Below are 16,351 nucleotides of genomic sequence, written 5' to 3'. Positions count from 1 at the left end.
CTTTGCTTGATGGATTACATTATCCGGGACGCACAAAGAGGTGGAGAAAAAGACGTTTAGCGTGTTGTTCAAGGTGACATATGCATGGAAGAAGGCTGTTCAAGAACATGTATGGTTGCGGATCGACGTATTATTAGGCAACATTGCTATTGTTGAAAAATTACACAGCAAACAGGAACTTCTGGAATCTCCTTGATTTCCAAAAAAATAAAAGTGACTAAAATGGAAAACCTTCCATGGTAGAACATGTGGAAGAACACTACAATTTGCATTACACAACAGCAAAGCAGCCTTTATCTTTGGCCTCCGACCCCCCACCCACCCACGCCATTGTTATAGATGTAAACAATGAAGCTACATCCAAGTGCAGAAATAGTCCCTTGCATGTCGCCTCATTCAAAGTTACACCCAGTTATATAGCTTATTCCCGTTTGATGGTTCAAGTGGTATCATGTATTATTCGGCTTTTCTTTAGAGCAACAACAACTACAGCAGCTGCAGCAAATATAACTAAAGATTATTCTTTTTTATATAATGATTAAAAGCGAATGCCGATATTGGGTCTCTCTTTAGGAGGAGGAGGAGGGGCCGTTGAATGAAGTGCAGTGATGCTTCCTTTACGGAAATTGTAGGGATGTTGTTGCTGGTATTGGTTCTGGTGATGATGCTGTGCTGCTGCTGCTGCTGCTGCTGTGGAGGAGGTTGAAGTGACAAGAGGATGTGTGTGGGTCGATGACGTGGTCCCCGATTTCGACATGCGAAGAATGGGCGCATTATTTGTTGCTGCAAATTCATGGGTTGTGCTTGATTTACTCGTTGCCAGTCTCCGTAAACTGGGGCCCGTACCAAATGGATCTTCTGAAGAATCCTGACTTGGCATCCGTTGATGGGGTTGAAGTTCTGTTCCGTGCTGCTGTTCATAGGATGGACGTCGTTGCTCTTCGGGTGACAAAAACGATTGTTCGTCCTGATGGAGTTGCATCAATTGTTGTTGTTGAAGCATTTTTTTGGCATTGATCATGACGCGAAGCGCACGGATCTGCAGTGCTGTTCGACACGTGAGGGCGGCTGTTTCATAGACCATGCTGGCAGTCGATATCGTCAAGATCTGATGCAATGCATGTGTGGCCAGTTGACTGAGTCGTGGCATCGAGTACATGTCTGCCAAGATCAAGAGTCGCGATAGTATGTGAGGTTGGTGCTGTTGTGCGGTCATCAGGTGGTCGGTATAAATGTACTGCAAAAACGCCAGTGCTATGGGATAGCTTTCTGGGAACGCCAGTGCCTTGTATTCATTATTACTATTATTATAAGTAATGTCGTCATAGTTGTTGCAGTTATTGGTTGCTTTTGTTGCCGATGAAGAAGAAGAAGAGGTGGATAGTAGCTTGCCGAAATACGGCCATCGTTGTGACAGAATGGACGAGTTGGCCGGAATGGATTTGTTGTCGGAAGTAACGAGTTCGATATCAGACATGCTGGGTTCGTTGAGCATGCTCAGACCTAATTCTTGTGCTATGGGCGCGCAAGTGGATGGTGGATGCAAGTAAATGCCAAACGCTTCCATGTCGACCGTTGCAACGTGATCAAAATTGACCTGACGTCGGTTATAATCCTCCAACAAGTCTCGGTCGCGATGGCCCAGTACGTAGAATGTGTGGCTATTGTTTTCCTTCTTGCCATCACCACCAACATCGGTGCCATTACAATCGTCTCCAGTGTCGCCCAATACACCACGATTCCAAGATCCCGAAGAAAATGTTGCGCCCGTATCAATCCGCATCCATACCAAGTTCGTCAGGTTCAGGGCCCAGATGTGAAACGACCTGTGGGTGGGTGTGAGATACGTGCCTGTCAGGATCATGTGATGGCCTAATAAATGACCCATGGGGAACCGTAAACCAGGCGGTAACGATGCACCCGACATGTCTGCCGAATGGTCCCGGAGCTGAGGTGTTCGCAATGGATAAAACGTCTGCAAGTCTCGCGCCACGTCGGCGAAATTGTAGTTGGAATACACACAGATGGGGATATTCTTCTCTTCGTCTACTCCTTCTCCGACCGAAACAAAGGGCGAGTTTGATTTGAGCGATGGATCGTTGGGTCGTGGACTGCATGCAACAGATCGATAGGCCCCATACTGTCCTTCCAAGGGGCATCCCTGGATCCATACAAACGTCTTGAGATCCAACACATTGATCTCTTTGATGTACTGGTTTGCCATATCCTGACCGCCCATCACGACAAGTTTGTCCTGGCCCGTTACGGACAAGTGAGCATAGCGTGGCTGGGGACTGAATATGCTGGGTGCGATATCTGGGTATGTCCATGTCATTGTCTGCAAGTTCAGTAGGCACACGTCGTCCAGCGCGCATAACTCCTGTTGTCCTTGTTGTTGTTGTTGTTGTTGTTGTTGTTGAGAACGATGCATCGTCGCATGGCTCATACCACCAAACACAACCATGTGGTTCTTGTACGTATTAGCTGAATGGAAATAGCGCGGTTGTGGTGCAGGTGTCGAGTCCGGTGGTGCGGTATGTCGTCTCCACACAAACGTCGTCAGGTTCAGGACATAGAGGTGGTTGGTCATTTGACGGGACGAGACCAGTCGTCCACCAAAGACGTACATGTAGTTGCCAACGACAAGGGTCGAGGCACCAACCAGTGGTGGTGGGATTTCGCCCGATGTTGGGTTTGTTTCGGTTGTCAAGTCGGCAATGGATTGTACCCCGGGACTCATCACGATTTAAATTCTAATAAAGAAACTTTTTGTCTTTGTGTGCGTGTGTTCTATTTAAAAAGGGAGAGTGAGGAAAGTGAGGAAGAGAAAGTGGTGAAGAGGAGGATATTAACCAGCCCTTTTTTCTACAAGAGGGGGAGAGAGAGAGAGAGAGAGAGAGAGAAAGAGAAGGAACAGGGTCGGTAAAAATGGTCTGGAAAAGGAGAGGAAGAAAGAGCGTGTACGAGTGCGTTGCTCAAGCGTGTGTTATTATGGTTTTGTGTTATTGTTGTGTAGCCTTACCAGAGCTTACACTACATCCCGCGGGTACTTGACATTGGTTCACTGCTATATTAGGGCCAATGCGTTTCTATGTGTGTGATGGCAACCAAATAAGCTTTTGGTCCGCTCGTTCGCTCTGGTTTTCCCCGGAAGTACATTTTAGCCACGCCGCGTTTTTTCTTTTTCTCTGCTACAACTTGTCACGCCATGTCTGCTGCTGCCACCACCATTACACACCGTTACTATGCCACGGAAAAGTCGCATTTCAAAGAACTTGATCTGTACATTCCACCCATGGCCAATGCCAAAAGTCCTTTGCTGGTATTCATCCACGGCGGTGCCTGGCGCTCGGAGGACAAGGCGGACCACGCTCCACTTGCCGAAGCTCTTGTCGCGCACGGGTTTCCTGTAGCTGTCATCAATTACCGGTAATATACCTTTGTTTTCTTCTAAAGTCCTCTTTAACACGAACCAAAAACACACACACACCCCCCCCCATAGACTCAGCTTACGTGATGAAAAGAACAAGGAAGCCCCGCCAGCAGTTCAACATCCATTGCATATCCAAGACTGTAAAGAAGCCATCGAATACTTGGTTCATCAGCATCACGGGGACAAACGCTATGATCCAGCACAACTGTATCTCATTGGCCACTCTGCAGGTGCACACATTGCAATGATGCTTACACTGGACCCTGAGTATTGTTGTTATGCAACAACCCAAAAAGTAATAGCAGGCGTGATTGGCGCTCAGGGCATCTATGATCTGGCATTGCTTTTACGGAAATGCCCCAGCTATGATTTCGTGCCACAAGCCTTTGGTAACGATCCGTCGCTCTATGCTGCTGCTTCTCCTGTCACCAAACAACCCGCTCATCACAGCGATGACCTGCCTCCCATGTTGGTGGTTCACAGTTTAGAAGATACGCTGGTGGATGTGGATCAAGCGCATGCCATGGTGGACCATTTGAAGGCGATTGGTGCTGCTTCTCAAGTGCAGCTGGAGACAGAAAATGTCAAGCTAGATCATTATGAGATGTTGTATTCAAAGTCGTTTGTCGATGAGATCGTTGCCTTTGTCAACAGAAACTCGTCTTTGCAATAAAAAAAAATGTTTTGGTGGATTAGTTTCGTTCAATGTGTTAGGTGTGAAATGGACTTTGGACACATATAATTTACTGCTCCGACCTGCCCTTTTTACCCTTTCCAGCAGCCAGCCTATTTTCTTTTCTGTGTTCTATTATACATCTTTACGATCATGGCAAACGATGGAGAGTTTTATGTTCGCTACTAGTATGTTGTTTAATGCCAAAAATCCTTATCTTATAAAATCGTGTCTGTGAGCAATTAATTGATTTGTTTTTTTTCTGAATAGCTCGGGTCACAGAGGACGATACGGCCACGAATTTTTAGAATTCGAATTTCGCTCAGACGGTCACTGCCGTTACGCCAACAACTCCAATTACAGAAATGACAGTTTGATTAGAAAAGAAAGTAAGTTCATAAACAGTGGACCATACCTTGCTAAAGTTTCTTCTATGAAGGTTTTTGGGATTATTAGTTTTCTAAACTGTATATATGTATTTATATATTTTGACGCGTTATTTTTCTCTTCGTTGGATCAACCTCCTCTTCTCTCATTTTTAGTGACGGTCAGTCCTGCCGTGTTACAAGAACTGAAACGAATCATTGGAGAAAGCGAAGTCATGAAGTAAAGTGGATCGTCAATATACTTGTTGATGAGAGGCGAAGGCGGAGGAGGTGAAGTCTATGTGGGGGTGGACGTGTATATATACTAAATAGTGTGTGGTCGTTTATAGAGAAGACGACAGTCAATGGCCTGAAAAGAACGTTGTCGGTAGTCAAGAGTTGGAAGTACGAATTGGAAGCGAGCATATTTCCTTCGAGGTAACATTGATATTTCAAGAATAGCGAGTGTGGTAGGTTGGATATGTGGTTAACCATTCAATGAACGTATGTCAGACATCCAAACTTGGATCACTCGTGGAAGTCCAGGAAAGCCAGGACCCTGAAGGATTGCGTATATTCTATTACCTCGTACAGGATCTGAAAGCATTCGTTTTCTCGCTCATCTCGTTGCATTTCAAGGTAAGATATTTACATTTAAGAAAGAGTAGTGGATATAATTGATCATTAATGAAAACTTTTAATAGATCAAACCCATCAGCTAAATTAAGCAGAAAAAAAAAAGAGGAATAAAGGACACAATAAAAGTGAGGGAACCCCGTATTACAACCGAAAGTTTCGCATTAGTAATGAAAGTACTTTTTTTTTTTTTTCTTTTTATGTATAAGAGAATAATAATAACAACTAACGAAAATGATGAGAGTGAGTCGTGCTGGTAATGATGCTGTGGTGCTGGGGAAGGAGGAAGGTGGGGATGAGAGCCAATGTTTTCTTGTATATACTCTGTACTTTGTATTTGCGTGTGTGCTATGTGCTGTGTATGCGAGTGTGGTGTGGATTACATTTTCTACTAGGCTGTGCCATTGTTGTTGTTGTTGTTGTCATTAGTGGTAGTGGTAGTAGTATCAGGGGTAGCAGGTGGAGGAGCACTGGCATTAAGATCCTGGGTTGCAGCAGCAGCAGCAGCAGTAGTAGTAGGTCGAGGGCTAGAAGGCACTTTAACATCTACGGGTTCCGACAATTCGGGTACAGAAACCGGCGTTCCTTCCTGTTGATCTTGGGAAGCAGCATCCGTATCAGCCTCTGTCATTACCGTATCTTCACCGCCAGCGACAGAAGAAGCAGGAGCCGGGGTCGTATCCTTGGACTCGTCGAACGGAAGCTCGTCCTCGTCGTCCTCATCCTGCAACATGTCGACATTTTCGTCGTCTTCCTTTTCCTCCTTTTGACTGTTAGCAGCTGTGGTAGTTTCCGTACGGTTGTTGTTGTTGCTGGCATTGTTTGCACCAGCAGCACCACCACCAGCGTTATACAACTCCATCGCCGCCTCAAATTCTTTTAATTCCTTATTGTACATGTCGTAATACACCTAATGTTATATATATATAACATCCGCGGTATTATAATCGTTAAAACACACATACGCACATTTGAGTGTCGTCGGGTCTTTGTAAGGCTCCACACAAACCTTCTTTTCGTCTTTGGATAATGCCTTCCACTTTTGACCCAGCAGACGCGTGGCCTCGCCCAGGTTGTCACTTGATAACTGGTCCTTGATATTGTCACGTTCTAGTCGACAGTACAGGAAAAACACATTGCCAGGTCCCTTGGGCGCGTTGGGGTCTCGCTTCTTACGAGCAGGTCCAGGTGTTGAAGAAGCTGCTACTGCGTCGCCGTTGACGTCGTGCTTGTTGTGATGATGTTTTGAGGACAATTTCGACTTGCCGCCTCTGGCTCGTTTAGTAGCCGGTGCTTTCAGCATACCTTGATCCTTCTGGAGTATCATTAGTTTTTTCATGTGCTTGTTCCTCTAAAGAGTCCAAAAAAACTTACAGTGGTCGTAGTTGCCGTATCCGAGACAGAACCTTCCGAATCGGATGCTCCTCCAGCTACGGCTTTTCTTTCGCGACGGTATTGGCGCGAGCTGTCGAGTTCTTCGAGCAATACACTATCATCGTCATCATCATTTACAAATTCGTTAGAAATAAAGTTGTTGTTGTTTTTGTGTGTGAATAAAGGTGCAGCACATTTTTTTTTTTTTTTTTTGGCGGGGGAGATGAATTACATACATGCGTTCCACACGCAGACGTTTGATCTGACGCATCGCTTTTGTGAGTTTAATGTGAATGGCATCGTTATCCTGTAATATACAATCATTGACGTTTTAGCTTTTTAATGGTCGCATATATAAGGAGGGAAATTGGTAATAAAATAGCTGACCTCTTCTATTTCTCGGACTCGTTTCTTAAGAAGGCCGTATTTGTGCTGCAGTGTCTCGTCTACTATAATATCCCCGCGTGTTCATTGTAAATACACCACATCCTCCTCGTTTTTGTGTGTTTTTGAAAATATAGAAAGAAATAATGTACCATCGTTGTTGTTGTTGGCGTTGACGTTACTATTAGCGGGGGGTGTGGAGGCTGCTGGAGTGCTTGCGGCGGTAGACGAAGGTGGAGCAGGCACGTCGCTGTCGTTATGATTATGATTATGATTATGATTATTAATATTATTACTCGTACTGCCGTTGGTGTGGCTGTTGGTAGTGGGGTTGTGGGTGGTGATAAGTTCGTTGTTGGTGTTGTTGTTGTTTGCGGTGGTGGTGACAGCAGGAGAAGCAGTGGTAGCGTCCATGGCGTTTTATTGTTGATATTAGGAAGAAGAGACAAAAGTTGGTAATATAAAAGGGAGTGGGAGAGGCAAAACGTGGAGCGGCGAAGAAGGGAAGTGAGAGAAAGAGAAAGAGCGAAAAAAAAATAAAAAGGAAGAAGGAAAGGAAAGGAAAGGAAAGGGAAAAACAAAAAAAAAATTAAAAAGAAGAGAGAGGCAACGACTATGACTTGTTCAAAAGAGTTCGGAAAGATTTTTTTTTTTCTGGCGCCAGTGAAACAAAAGGGCAAAAGCGTTCATAGCGTATTTCTTTTGCGAGTATGTGTGTGCATTGTGAGTGGGTGATAATGGACGGGGGGGAGGTTGAAATGAGCGAAAAGGAGCTCTGTCTTTTTTAGACGGGCGGAGTGACTTCCACGAGCTGGTTGACAAACATGTAGCGCGAAAACGTTACATACAGCCATCGGAACCACACCAGCTGCGAAACATGTCGCCTCATCGCCTTGTGCGTCACTAGATAGCTGCTGGGCGAAGACACAAACAACACTGCATCACGCCCTCTGTCCGGAAAGAGCCGCTGCTCCACAGCCATGAACACCAGGTCGCCAATCCCAATGTACTTGCGCGGCAGCAGGATCGATGACAGCCTGTACAGTCTCACTTTCTTGTTGTTGCTGCATGATTCATTGACAAAATGCCTACCAAGTAAAGTTAGACGTATATTATCAAAAGGTTAAAATAATCAATGGCTGTACTTACTGTGCGCCTTTGTACGCAGCAATATGATTTGGATGACCCGAGACGCCGTAATCATCAAATGTGATAATCTAATAAAAAAAAAAAAGAGACGTCATCGTACACACCCATACCCCTATCAGTTCCCTAGACTCTTTATTAATTTCTTTCCTGCTTTCTTTTTCTTACTGTATCGATTTTATGCTTGGTCACATAATCTTTGACAATCCCGGCAATCAACGTTGGCGACCAAGTGTTCTTCATTCCATCTTGCAAATCTCTAGTGAGCAGCACAATGCGTCAGTTTATGGCCTTATCGCCTCAACCAGTTAGCCACTGCGAAAAAAAGGAAAAGAGGTTTACTTGCCCGTGATCAAGTGCCTTGACATCAACTGGCGGAATGCCTAGTACTTGACAGCTACGCGTTAACTCTTTCTTTCGAGTCGCGCCTAATCCATCGGCGTTGCCTAGGAGATATATATATAGACGGTTGGTTACTATGCGCTTCGTTTCTATGGGTGATATTAATAAGAAACGGCCGTTTACCAGTCGACAGACACAATACATGAACACGCGTTTTTGAATCGCGAAGCGCAGTAATGGTAGGTCCAAAGAACATGCATTCATCATCTGGATGGGCAGTCAGAATCAAAACGTTCTTGCTACTTTTACTGTCAATCGATGACAAACTTTGTTGTTGTTGTTGTTGTTGTTGTTGGAATTGTGCCAAGACATGATAAGCATATGCGAGTAATGAGACGAGCAACGAGACACTGAGGACCGAAGCCAACATGGTTTTGCTGTTCTTGAGGTCTGGCAAGGATAATATAGAATAGAAAAAGAGAGGGTGGTATGCTATTGGTTATATATATACTAGAGCTACTGCGTGAAAGAAAAGAAATAGGGTGGGCTGAGTTGGGTGCATAAATGTTCCCGGTCGCAAGACAACGTGTACCAGTAACTAGTTTCAACGTTGTAAAGCAAGCTTGAGTAGTACCCGTTCGACACCGGTTGCATTGATACCCCCAAGCAACGCTATTTCTTTTCCCGGAAGGAGAAAAAATAAGATAGCTGGCATCTGCAAATGACAGCTGTCGATTTAATTAATGGGTCAATAATATACATCCATTGTTTGCACTACCTCTTCACACACATAAATGCGGATGGGGGCTAGTACCGCTTGCTACCTCTGAGCATCTCACGACGTCTTATGAATCCTCGAAATTTTTTCGTGGGTGCTTTTCGACGAAAGAACAGTAATATATACTATATTATGCTTCCGTTTTTCTTTTATAACATATACATAACAAGGGTATGCACGGTTCGATATGTTATAATAATTTTTGTTGAATAAGAAGAGGATAAAAAAGCGCACAAAAAGTCAAGAAGGTCAATAATCCAACTACATTCTTTCAACACGAGAAAGGGTATCATCATCTTTTGCCAATGTCGACACGAGCACTTTTGGTTTTAGCACAATAAAACATAGTTTGCCATTCTCCCAGCACAGACCCGCAACCTTGTGCACAAAGCATCTTGAGCGAGTTGAAGCCTTCAAGCAACTTTCTCACGCCCGAGGGTGTGTTCAATGGTAGGCGGTAGAGGTCTATATCCGCTAATCAAAAAGCAGTACCGAATGCCACCATTTATATATCTGAAACAGTATTGCTGTCGTCAAGTATAGTAATGCTGAGCCCATCCCTTTCGTCGTCACAAGGCCTTATTTGCAAGCGTCCAGCTTGATTGCCTCCAAATGTCTTATCTTCCGGTATCATAACCAGTAATTCGTCACGGATAATTTCTTCGCTCGAAGCGAAGTATTCCAAAAGAAAAGTAATTGCCAAATGAGATATGTTTTTAAGCAACTGGGAAAAGTGGATATAGCCTTCTACCATTAGTACCAACGTTGTTGTTATTTTTGTTATTGTTGTTGGTATTGATGCTGCCTTATTTGATGTAATCATGACATGGTTGCTAAAGCATCAGCAGCACTTGGTATATGAGGACAATGGCTTCTATTGACGGACATTTTGTACGACAGATGCAATGATTTGCTGATGTTTTTGTGGAATATGTTCTGAGGCTTAGTAGTTTGTCAAGCAGGGTACGATGTTAGCCTCGAATCTCCAATAGGTAAACACTTCCCATCGCTCGCTGCCCGCCTCTGTAAATAATTCTCCCATCGAATAATGAGTCATAGGTCTCGCCATCAATATCAAAAACTTAACACAATTAAAGTGGCTCGCGTGTCAAGTGAAGTATGTAATCGAGATGTTGTATGGTGCGCTCTGATTCGTATCTCTTATACACGTGAGCCTCTTGATTTGTTTCTGTTGGTGGATTGTTGTCATTGTCGTTGTTGTTCGTCGGAAATTTGTAATTTGATGCTTTTTGAAGTCTTCGAAAGCATTTGAAAGCTTTTGGGAGCATTTGAAGCTTTCAAAAGCATTCAAGACAAACTTGTATTTCCAACGTCGTCGTTGTTGTTTCTGCAGCAAACCTCTATGTTCTGGATATTGTGGCATCAATCGAAGCCCTGATGACCGGTTTCCGGTTACCTAAGGCATTGTCTGGATGCTGGAGAGCACGTCTCCAATAAAATAAGATGGAACTTTCATGAGCAGTCAGACAAAGTCTTTCATTGGCGGTATAGGTCAACCGCATTAACCTATGTTGTTGAAAAGGGTAACTTTAATAATTTAGGATATCTTGTCCTAGCTTGATCCAAATATACAAGTACAGTATGTATCATAGCATATATTGTGTAGAGACGACAGACATTTAAGTACATGAATCTATCATCCATCAAGCGAATGGTGTACCGTACGTTTGATGCATGTAGTCCGCCAAATCAAATATTGGCCTTAAGTAGTCGATGGGGTTATTTCTTGTTAGGAAAAGTGCAGTACAAAGGGCGACGATAAGATGCCGTAAAAAAATTACTTTTATTTGGTACAAAGCAAAGGGCTTCAATATATAAGATCGTATTGGTAAATGTAGTAGCCTTGTACGGAAAATCATCGGAAGGCAGTCCGAAGTTTGAGAATTATCATATCGTACAGTACTGTCTCATTACTCTCAAGCGCCGACTGGTCGCAGCCACTGTGTTTTATGCCACATGTGGGTGACAAGTGAGAAATATGACACGACCACTTTTTCTATCGTAACTGTATAGACAAGAAAGATTCAACGGAGAAAAGGTAACAAAGAAAAGCGTTGCTGTACATATGTCGAACTGCCCCCAATGAACACATCTATGGCACTCCAAGGGCAGCTCAATTTCAAACGATCGCTTAAAAGTTAAGCACATCTACGTGGATTTAGGCTTTGATAGAAAGCCATTTAAAACGTTTGTAAAACAATTCTACTAATGAGTATGAGCATTACAATATTTGGTATCAAAAAATTTGATCTTGGCTGTAGAGTGGATGAGAAACGACAGTTTAAGCACACAAAGATCGATCAACTTGTTCCAAGTCCAAAAGAGTTCCTGCTGTTGCAAGAAACTATCTGATGTGTCCTGGGTTTCACAACAATTTACATGGTCTGTGCATATGCTTGCGTCAAACAGTTGCCTAGATATTATGTTTAGAATCGATCAAGTCATTGCAAAGTAGAAGTAATTACGAATCTAATGTAAGCCATATGACATTGTCAGCATTGTATGAGAACAGGGACAGAGCACGCCAAAACATGAGTTCTTTCCTAACTGTCAAATGAAGCGGTGAAGACGATTCAAACACAGTCAAAAAGAAAATGACTATTGCAAGGTCAAGCAACACGTAAATACCTTCACAAGGAAAGAAATTGTAAATGAGTTTGAGCAGAACATAAAGTAAAAGAACAGATTTTTATTCATTGTAATAAAAGAGTGAAGAAACATTTTATAAAAGACAAAAGTTATCGTTATGAATATCAATAGTCGAAGGGTACAAATTTTATTAAAAGAACACAATCAGTGGACAATAAAGACAAATAATAAGAACGCGATTTTACAAAGTGACCTCAACAAGCAGTTCGCACAACCTGCAGGCTATACAAAAAGCATGAAGAAAGCAAGAAGAAACAGAAGAAGTATGTAAAAGGGGGAGGAAAAGAAAGCCACCAATGCCTCGGCCTGGGAGTCCCAGTCTCCCACACATTTGGCTGGGTCAATCAACCACAAACCCAGCCATCATGGTACAAACGAGTGGGAACCATGACGTACACTACGTTTCGAGAGTCAAGTGCAAGCAATCGGTTGTGGATTGCCTGTGAGTGGGGAAGGGGGAAGGGAAGGACGGAAGGGAAGAGGAAAGGGAAGGGGTGGGGGAAGAGGAAAGGGAAGAGGAAAGGGAAGGGGTGGGGGTAGGGGAAAGAATTGACTCTCGAAACACCCAAAAAAGAAAAAGAAAAAAAATTGCTGCTGTTGTCGAATGCTGGAGGAGCTGCTTACTGGATACTCGGATGCTGGGAGCCGAACACTGAAGCTGGGAGCTGATTGCCGAGTGTCGATTGCCGAGAGTCGAATGCCAAGGAGTTGATTGCCGAGCGTCGATTGCCGAGAGTGGATTGCCGAGAGTCGAATGCCAGATAGTCGATTGTCGAGAGTCAAATGCCGAGAGTCGAATGCCAGAGAGTTGATTGCCGAGAGTCGAACGCGATTTACGGTGGCACCTGGCTCCTCATGCGAGCCCCACCATGGCAGACCAGACCAGACCAGCAGACAAGGCATCCAACCGAAAGGACACTACCATATTTCTATGGCGAAAAACCGAAAAGGATTTCTCCGTCCTCTGATCTCGCCTGAAGACCGGTTGTGGCCAACACCGTTGAACGCCAGACTAGACAGCCCAAAGCAGGGATCGGTTGTAGGCAGCCAGGGACCACGGGAAAAAGGCTGAGACCAGGACCGACAGAGGCAAGACCAGGACCAAGGGAAGAGCCAGAGCCAAGGGAAGAGCCAGAGCCAGGGGAGGACCAGAGCCAGGGGAGGACCAGAGCCAGGGAAAGACCAGAGCCAGGGAAAGACCAGAGCCAGGGAAAGACCAGAGCCAGGGAAAAACCAGAACCAAGGGAAGAGCCAAGAGAAAGACCAGGAGGATCCAAGGGAGTGAAGGAAAAAGAAAAATGAAGGAAAGAAAGAGTGAAGAGAAAAAACGAAATGGCCTGAAAAATATGGGCGTATTTACATTTTTTGAACTCAAACCCCTGTCTTAAAAAAACACGTCACGTGACTTGTAATTCGCCATTCAATCAGCAGGTGGGAAAGCAAAGAGTAGGGAAGAAAAAACATGTGCAGAAGAGACATGGTCAAGCGGTCAAGCGGTCAAGAAGAAGGCGTATGTGGTCCGCGTGTATTGATTGTCCTACGAAATATGTTTCACCGGTATCATGCAGGGCGTGCCCCGACGGTGTCGCCGCCTGTTTCTAAATAGATACGTGCACCCGTTAGGCCACAAGGCGCACAGACACGATCTACAGGGTTTCAGCAACAAGATCCAAGAGAAAAAGTAAATGGCAGGTGCCGGGAATGGTTGACAATGGAGAAAATAAAAATTGCTGATATCGTAACAAGAAGCTCACATAAGAAGAAGCCAGATTACTTTTGTGGCGAACCAAAAAGAATGCTGCCTTCTTAAGAACGTATAGCTGCCGACACCGCCTCCACACTGCAATATTGGGCCCCGTCACACGAACCGGCTTCACCATGGTACAAACGCCGACATTCGAGTTGGCTTTATAAACGGAACGGCTGTCGAATAAGAAAATGATAATATCCGAACATTTGCTCATAGTAATACTAGGCTATGTGTATGTATCATTGAAACTGTCGCGCAAGCAATGGCAGAAGTCTACGAATTCCAGCCTGTGTTTATTACACCACAAATCCGCTACTTGAATCTACCTATGATATTCGTCGTACTCTCCAATGGTCAAGGGTTGCACCACAGATCGATCATCACCATCAATATTTGTTGTGCCGAGAATCAATGAGTCAATTCTGAAAGATCATAGAAGAGAAGGTAGAGGCAGTTGGCTGATATAAGCTGGTTTTTGCTGCTATTCTTGTTACTGCTGTTGTAATTATTGTTGTTGCATGAGTGCAACTTGAGTTTTTATGATCGTGCATCGTTTTAAACCAAGTTGGTAGGTCGTAGAATTGCCGGTGAGTCGTTATCTTGGTAACCATTGCAGATATCAGTCCAGTGTATAAGGGAGTGACATGATGATGGCTGAGTACAAGTAAATCTTTGCATATTCGTCTTTGACTTCAAGAAGCTGGTCCCAACGGTTGATAAAGACTAGTGATAATGGTACAACCAATGTGAGTGACCGAAATCATGTGTTTTGTTGTTGTTGGTGTTATTTCTGTAGATAACTTTGGTGCTGCGGTTGTTACTAACGATGTTGCTGCCTACTTCATTGTGAGTTTGTGTTGTCGATGCTGTGTGGGTTTGTGTGGGTATGCTGGGGCCGCACGACAGTGGTGGTAAAGAGTGTCAGGTATCATGGAAGATGGCGGTCAGAACAAGTCTGGAGTATACATAGATGATATCAATCATGGTTCGGATGGAAAAATAGTACTGTAGAAGAAACGTGAAGTGGCAGATATGGACGAAACTGGCATAAAACAGATAAATGTTATGAAATGGTTAGTTTCGATAGTTAATTGTCTCATCGTTTACAAAAATCCTTGTCGTTCGTATTGTGATTATCATAGTCCCATATGCTATAATCTTACCGTAACAGAACGCGGTGGGGGGGGGAGCAACCACCCTTTGCAGGAGGGTTGGCGCCCAATCCACTCAATCTATATGGTCACATTCTCCAGGGACTCCTCTATTTTGACTTCCTCAGAATCGATGTAAATGTAAATGTCCCCCGATTCAACATACTCGATGTCTGCTGGAGCCAAAGGATATTGCTGCGGCGGCGGTGGCGGCGTCACTGGTGACAGGGACGGTGGTGGATGGGTGGATGGTGGTTGCTGTTGCTGCTGCTGTTTCATTGGAGATATGAGCGACAATGGAGGTGTCACGACTGTTGGCAGCTGTTTCTTTTGCTGCTCACTGCCAGGAGATGCAATGGTGACTACGCAACCTACCGGCTTCTTGAACACATGCGTCTGGGGCTGTTGTTGCTTTTGTTGTTGTTGTTGCCTAAGTGATAAAGAAGTGGCGGACCAATGGCGGTGATCCCGGTCCCTTTGTGACCCATGGCTTTTTGTATACATGCTCATCAACCGCAGGCTGCTGATTTTGGTGTTGTTGTTGCTGCTGTCGAACGGCGTAAGACGCAGTGATAGCACTGATGGCGGTGGTGGTTTCTGGGCAGCTGTCGCGGTTGACAGGTTTATTAAACGCATGCTCATTAAGCCTGAGCTGTTGAAGCTCTTTTGTACTTGTGTTCAAGAGCAGCTATAGTTTTTGCTTGCTTGCATTGACAGAGCTCGCTAGAATTATGACATCCCCAGTTGAGATGCAATGCTGGGTGAATAAGGGCGGATTTACGCGATACAGTCGCAAAGAAATAACATAAATGCACTCCACTGATGACTCTACTACTCCTAGCTTATTAGAGGCAGAGGGATTTGTGCCTGAGGCAAGTTGATCGTTGTTCATGGTTTTTTACGTTTTTGAAAGAATGAAAATAAAGGTCATCAAAGAGCACAACAGTAGAAAGAAGCAAAAGTGCCCAGCTGGTTACAGTAAATGCTTGTCACAAGTGTGGGTTGATTCAGTCATGGTTGCCTTTTGCATATTACTTTTCAATAATTCGTTTGCATCTCTTTTTTTCTTTCTTTGAGAGTAAGGAAGACTGAACTAGCTTTTGCTCTCTATGTTGCTATTGCCAGGATGACTTTAGTTATATAATCTAGACATCCTGAATGCTGTTGTTTATTCGTTACCGCATCTGCAGGGTATTACAATGCTATCCAATCCATTGAGCGGAGTTGGGATCCAGGAAGCTTACTAGGGTGATGTTTATATCTTGGTTGACAGCACACAGTAGCACTCCAGCGTCTTGTATCAGGCTTGCCTTTTCTCTGGCGTTTTGAGCTTGCTATCGTATTGTTGTTCGTTTGGTAAGCATCAAGCTTAAGACACTGGGTTCATTTACTGAACAACTGCTCATGAGTTTGTTACATATAGAGTTTAAACAGACAAAGTACTGTAGTTAGAATTTGCCCAGAAAATATGAGGAACACTTTCCGGGAATCGCTATATTTCAAGATGTTCTTGATCCCGTATATATCCTAGCATGTGGAAGATGATAATGTTCCCGCTTACCATAAATATTGACCTTTGTCAGTAAACTTGACTCCAATAAGTCCTCTGCGTAGTATAACTCTCAAAGCGGTTCGAGTATAGTTGCAGC

General features: G+C 44.1%; 9 protein-coding genes across 9 annotated transcripts; 4 read left to right on the top strand and 5 right to left on the bottom strand.

Annotated features, from left to right (window-relative positions):
* Positions 1-985: 985 nt before the first annotated feature.
* Positions 986-2,951, bottom strand: BDB00DRAFT_981902 (uncharacterized protein; the record flags this gene model as incomplete). Its single annotated transcript, XM_053129989.1, has 3 exons — positions 2,425-2,951; positions 1,425-2,388; positions 986-1,301 (listed from the first exon to the last, which is right to left on the bottom strand). Coding segments are annotated over exons 1-3 (1,596 nt in total), but the record flags the coding sequence as incomplete, so codon positions are not given.
* A 165-nt stretch (positions 2,952-3,116) lies between these two features.
* On the top strand, positions 3,117-4,128 carry BDB00DRAFT_846442 (Alpha/Beta hydrolase protein). Its single transcript, XM_053125157.1, has 2 exons — positions 3,117-3,429; positions 3,503-4,128. Exons 1-2 carry the CDS (start codon positions 3,209-3,211, stop codon positions 4,104-4,106), a joined length of 825 nt encoding a protein of 274 aa, XP_052975128.1. The 5' UTR covers positions 3,117-3,208; the 3' UTR covers positions 4,107-4,128.
* A 95-nt stretch (positions 4,129-4,223) lies between these two features.
* On the top strand, positions 4,224-5,316 carry BDB00DRAFT_846439 (Mago nashi protein). Its single transcript, XM_053125156.1, has 6 exons — positions 4,224-4,294; positions 4,377-4,495; positions 4,649-4,712; positions 4,822-4,909; positions 4,985-5,110; positions 5,176-5,316. The coding sequence occupies exons 1-6, from the start codon at positions 4,260-4,262 to the stop codon at positions 5,191-5,193; spliced, it is 450 nt and encodes a 149-aa protein (XP_052975127.1). The 5' UTR covers positions 4,224-4,259; the 3' UTR covers positions 5,194-5,316.
* On the top strand, positions 5,314-6,058 carry BDB00DRAFT_26326 (uncharacterized protein). Its single transcript, XM_053116701.1, has one exon. It carries the CDS (start codon positions 5,367-5,369, stop codon positions 5,988-5,990), a length of 624 nt encoding a protein of 207 aa, XP_052975126.1. The 5' UTR covers positions 5,314-5,366; the 3' UTR covers positions 5,991-6,058.
* On the bottom strand, positions 5,823-7,464 carry BDB00DRAFT_26385 (uncharacterized protein). The gene is made up of 6 exons (XM_053116705.1): positions 7,018-7,464; positions 6,869-6,930; positions 6,718-6,788; positions 6,482-6,596; positions 6,077-6,422; positions 5,823-5,993 (listed from the first exon to the last, which is right to left on the bottom strand). Coding segments are annotated over exons 1-6 (858 nt in total). The 5' UTR covers positions 7,280-7,464; the 3' UTR covers positions 5,823-5,991.
* Positions 7,465-7,649: 185 nt separating this feature from the next.
* Positions 7,650-8,783, bottom strand: BDB00DRAFT_771824 (putative deacetylase LmbE-like domain-containing protein; the record flags this gene model as incomplete). Its single annotated transcript, XM_053119995.1, has 5 exons — positions 7,650-7,953; positions 8,015-8,082; positions 8,180-8,270; positions 8,328-8,502; positions 8,537-8,783. 5 exons carry the CDS (start codon positions 8,781-8,783, stop codon positions 7,650-7,652), a joined length of 885 nt encoding a protein of 294 aa, XP_052975124.1.
* Positions 8,784-11,888: 3,105 nt separating this feature from the next.
* On the top strand, positions 11,889-12,332 carry BDB00DRAFT_846434 (uncharacterized protein). Its single transcript, XM_053125155.1, has one exon. The coding sequence runs from the start codon at positions 11,899-11,901 to the stop codon at positions 12,070-12,072; it is 174 nt and encodes a 57-aa protein (XP_052975123.1). The 5' UTR covers positions 11,889-11,898; the 3' UTR covers positions 12,073-12,332.
* Positions 12,146-12,704, bottom strand: BDB00DRAFT_877025 (uncharacterized protein; the record flags this gene model as incomplete). Its single annotated transcript, XM_053127552.1, has 2 exons — positions 12,146-12,241; positions 12,426-12,704. The coding sequence occupies 2 exons, from the start codon at positions 12,702-12,704 to the stop codon at positions 12,146-12,148; spliced, it is 375 nt and encodes a 124-aa protein (XP_052975122.1).
* Positions 12,705-14,783: 2,079 nt separating this feature from the next.
* On the bottom strand, positions 14,784-15,344 carry BDB00DRAFT_877024 (uncharacterized protein; the record flags this gene model as incomplete). Its single annotated transcript, XM_053127551.1, has 1 exon — positions 14,784-15,344. One exon carries the CDS (start codon positions 15,342-15,344, stop codon positions 14,784-14,786), a length of 561 nt encoding a protein of 186 aa, XP_052975121.1.
* Positions 15,345-16,351: the final 1,007 nt, after the last annotated feature.

This window comes from Zychaea mexicana, assembly GCF_025766255.1.
Source record: "Zychaea mexicana strain RSA 1403 chromosome Unknown BDB00scaffold_100, whole genome shotgun sequence".
Classification (NCBI taxonomy): domain Eukaryota; kingdom Fungi; phylum Mucoromycota; class Mucoromycetes; order Mucorales; family Lichtheimiaceae; genus Zychaea; species Zychaea mexicana.
The sequence above is the reverse complement of the archived record's forward strand: the minus strand, read 5'-3'. Positions and strand labels throughout refer to the sequence as shown.

What these genes read in the sequence shown, in the direction of transcription:
- BDB00DRAFT_846434 (XM_053125155.1), top strand. Translation starts at nt 11,899, where the DNA reads ATGAATATCAATAGTCGAAGGGTACAAATTTTATTAAAAGAACACAAT.
- BDB00DRAFT_26326 (XM_053116701.1), top strand. Translation starts at nt 5,367, where the DNA reads ATGATGCTGTGGTGCTGGGGAAGGAGGAAGGTGGGGATGAGAGCCAAT.
- BDB00DRAFT_846439 (XM_053125156.1), top strand. Translation starts at nt 4,260, where the DNA reads ATGGCAAACGATGGAGAGTTTTATGTTCGCTACTA. An exon ending in GAGTTTTATGTTCGCTACTA is followed by an intron (nt 4,295 to 4,376) that starts GTATGTTGTTTA and finishes TTTTCTGAATAG; the next exon opens with CTCGGGTCACAGAGGACGAT. An exon ending in GGAGAAAGCGAAGTCATGAA is followed by an intron (nt 4,713 to 4,821) that starts GTAAAGTGGATC and finishes GGTCGTTTATAG; the next exon opens with AGAAGACGACAGTCAATGGC.
- BDB00DRAFT_26385 (XM_053116705.1), bottom strand. Translation starts at nt 7,279, where the DNA reads ATGGACGCTACCACTGCTTCTCCTGCTGTCACCACCACCGCAAACAAC. An exon ending in GAGTCCGAGAAATAGAAGAG is followed by an intron (nt 6,789 to 6,868) that starts GTCAGCTATTTT and finishes TGTATATTACAG; the next exon opens with GATAACGATGCCATTCACAT. An exon ending in ATACGGCAACTACGACCACT is followed by an intron (nt 6,423 to 6,481) that starts GTAAGTTTTTTT and finishes ATGATACTCCAG; the next exon opens with AAGGATCAAGGTATGCTGAA.
- BDB00DRAFT_846442 (XM_053125157.1), top strand. Translation starts at nt 3,209, where the DNA reads ATGTCTGCTGCTGCCACCACCATTACACACCGTTACTATGCCACGGAA. An exon ending in GTAGCTGTCATCAATTACCG is followed by an intron (nt 3,430 to 3,502) that starts GTAATATACCTT and finishes CCCCCCCCATAG; the next exon opens with ACTCAGCTTACGTGATGAAA.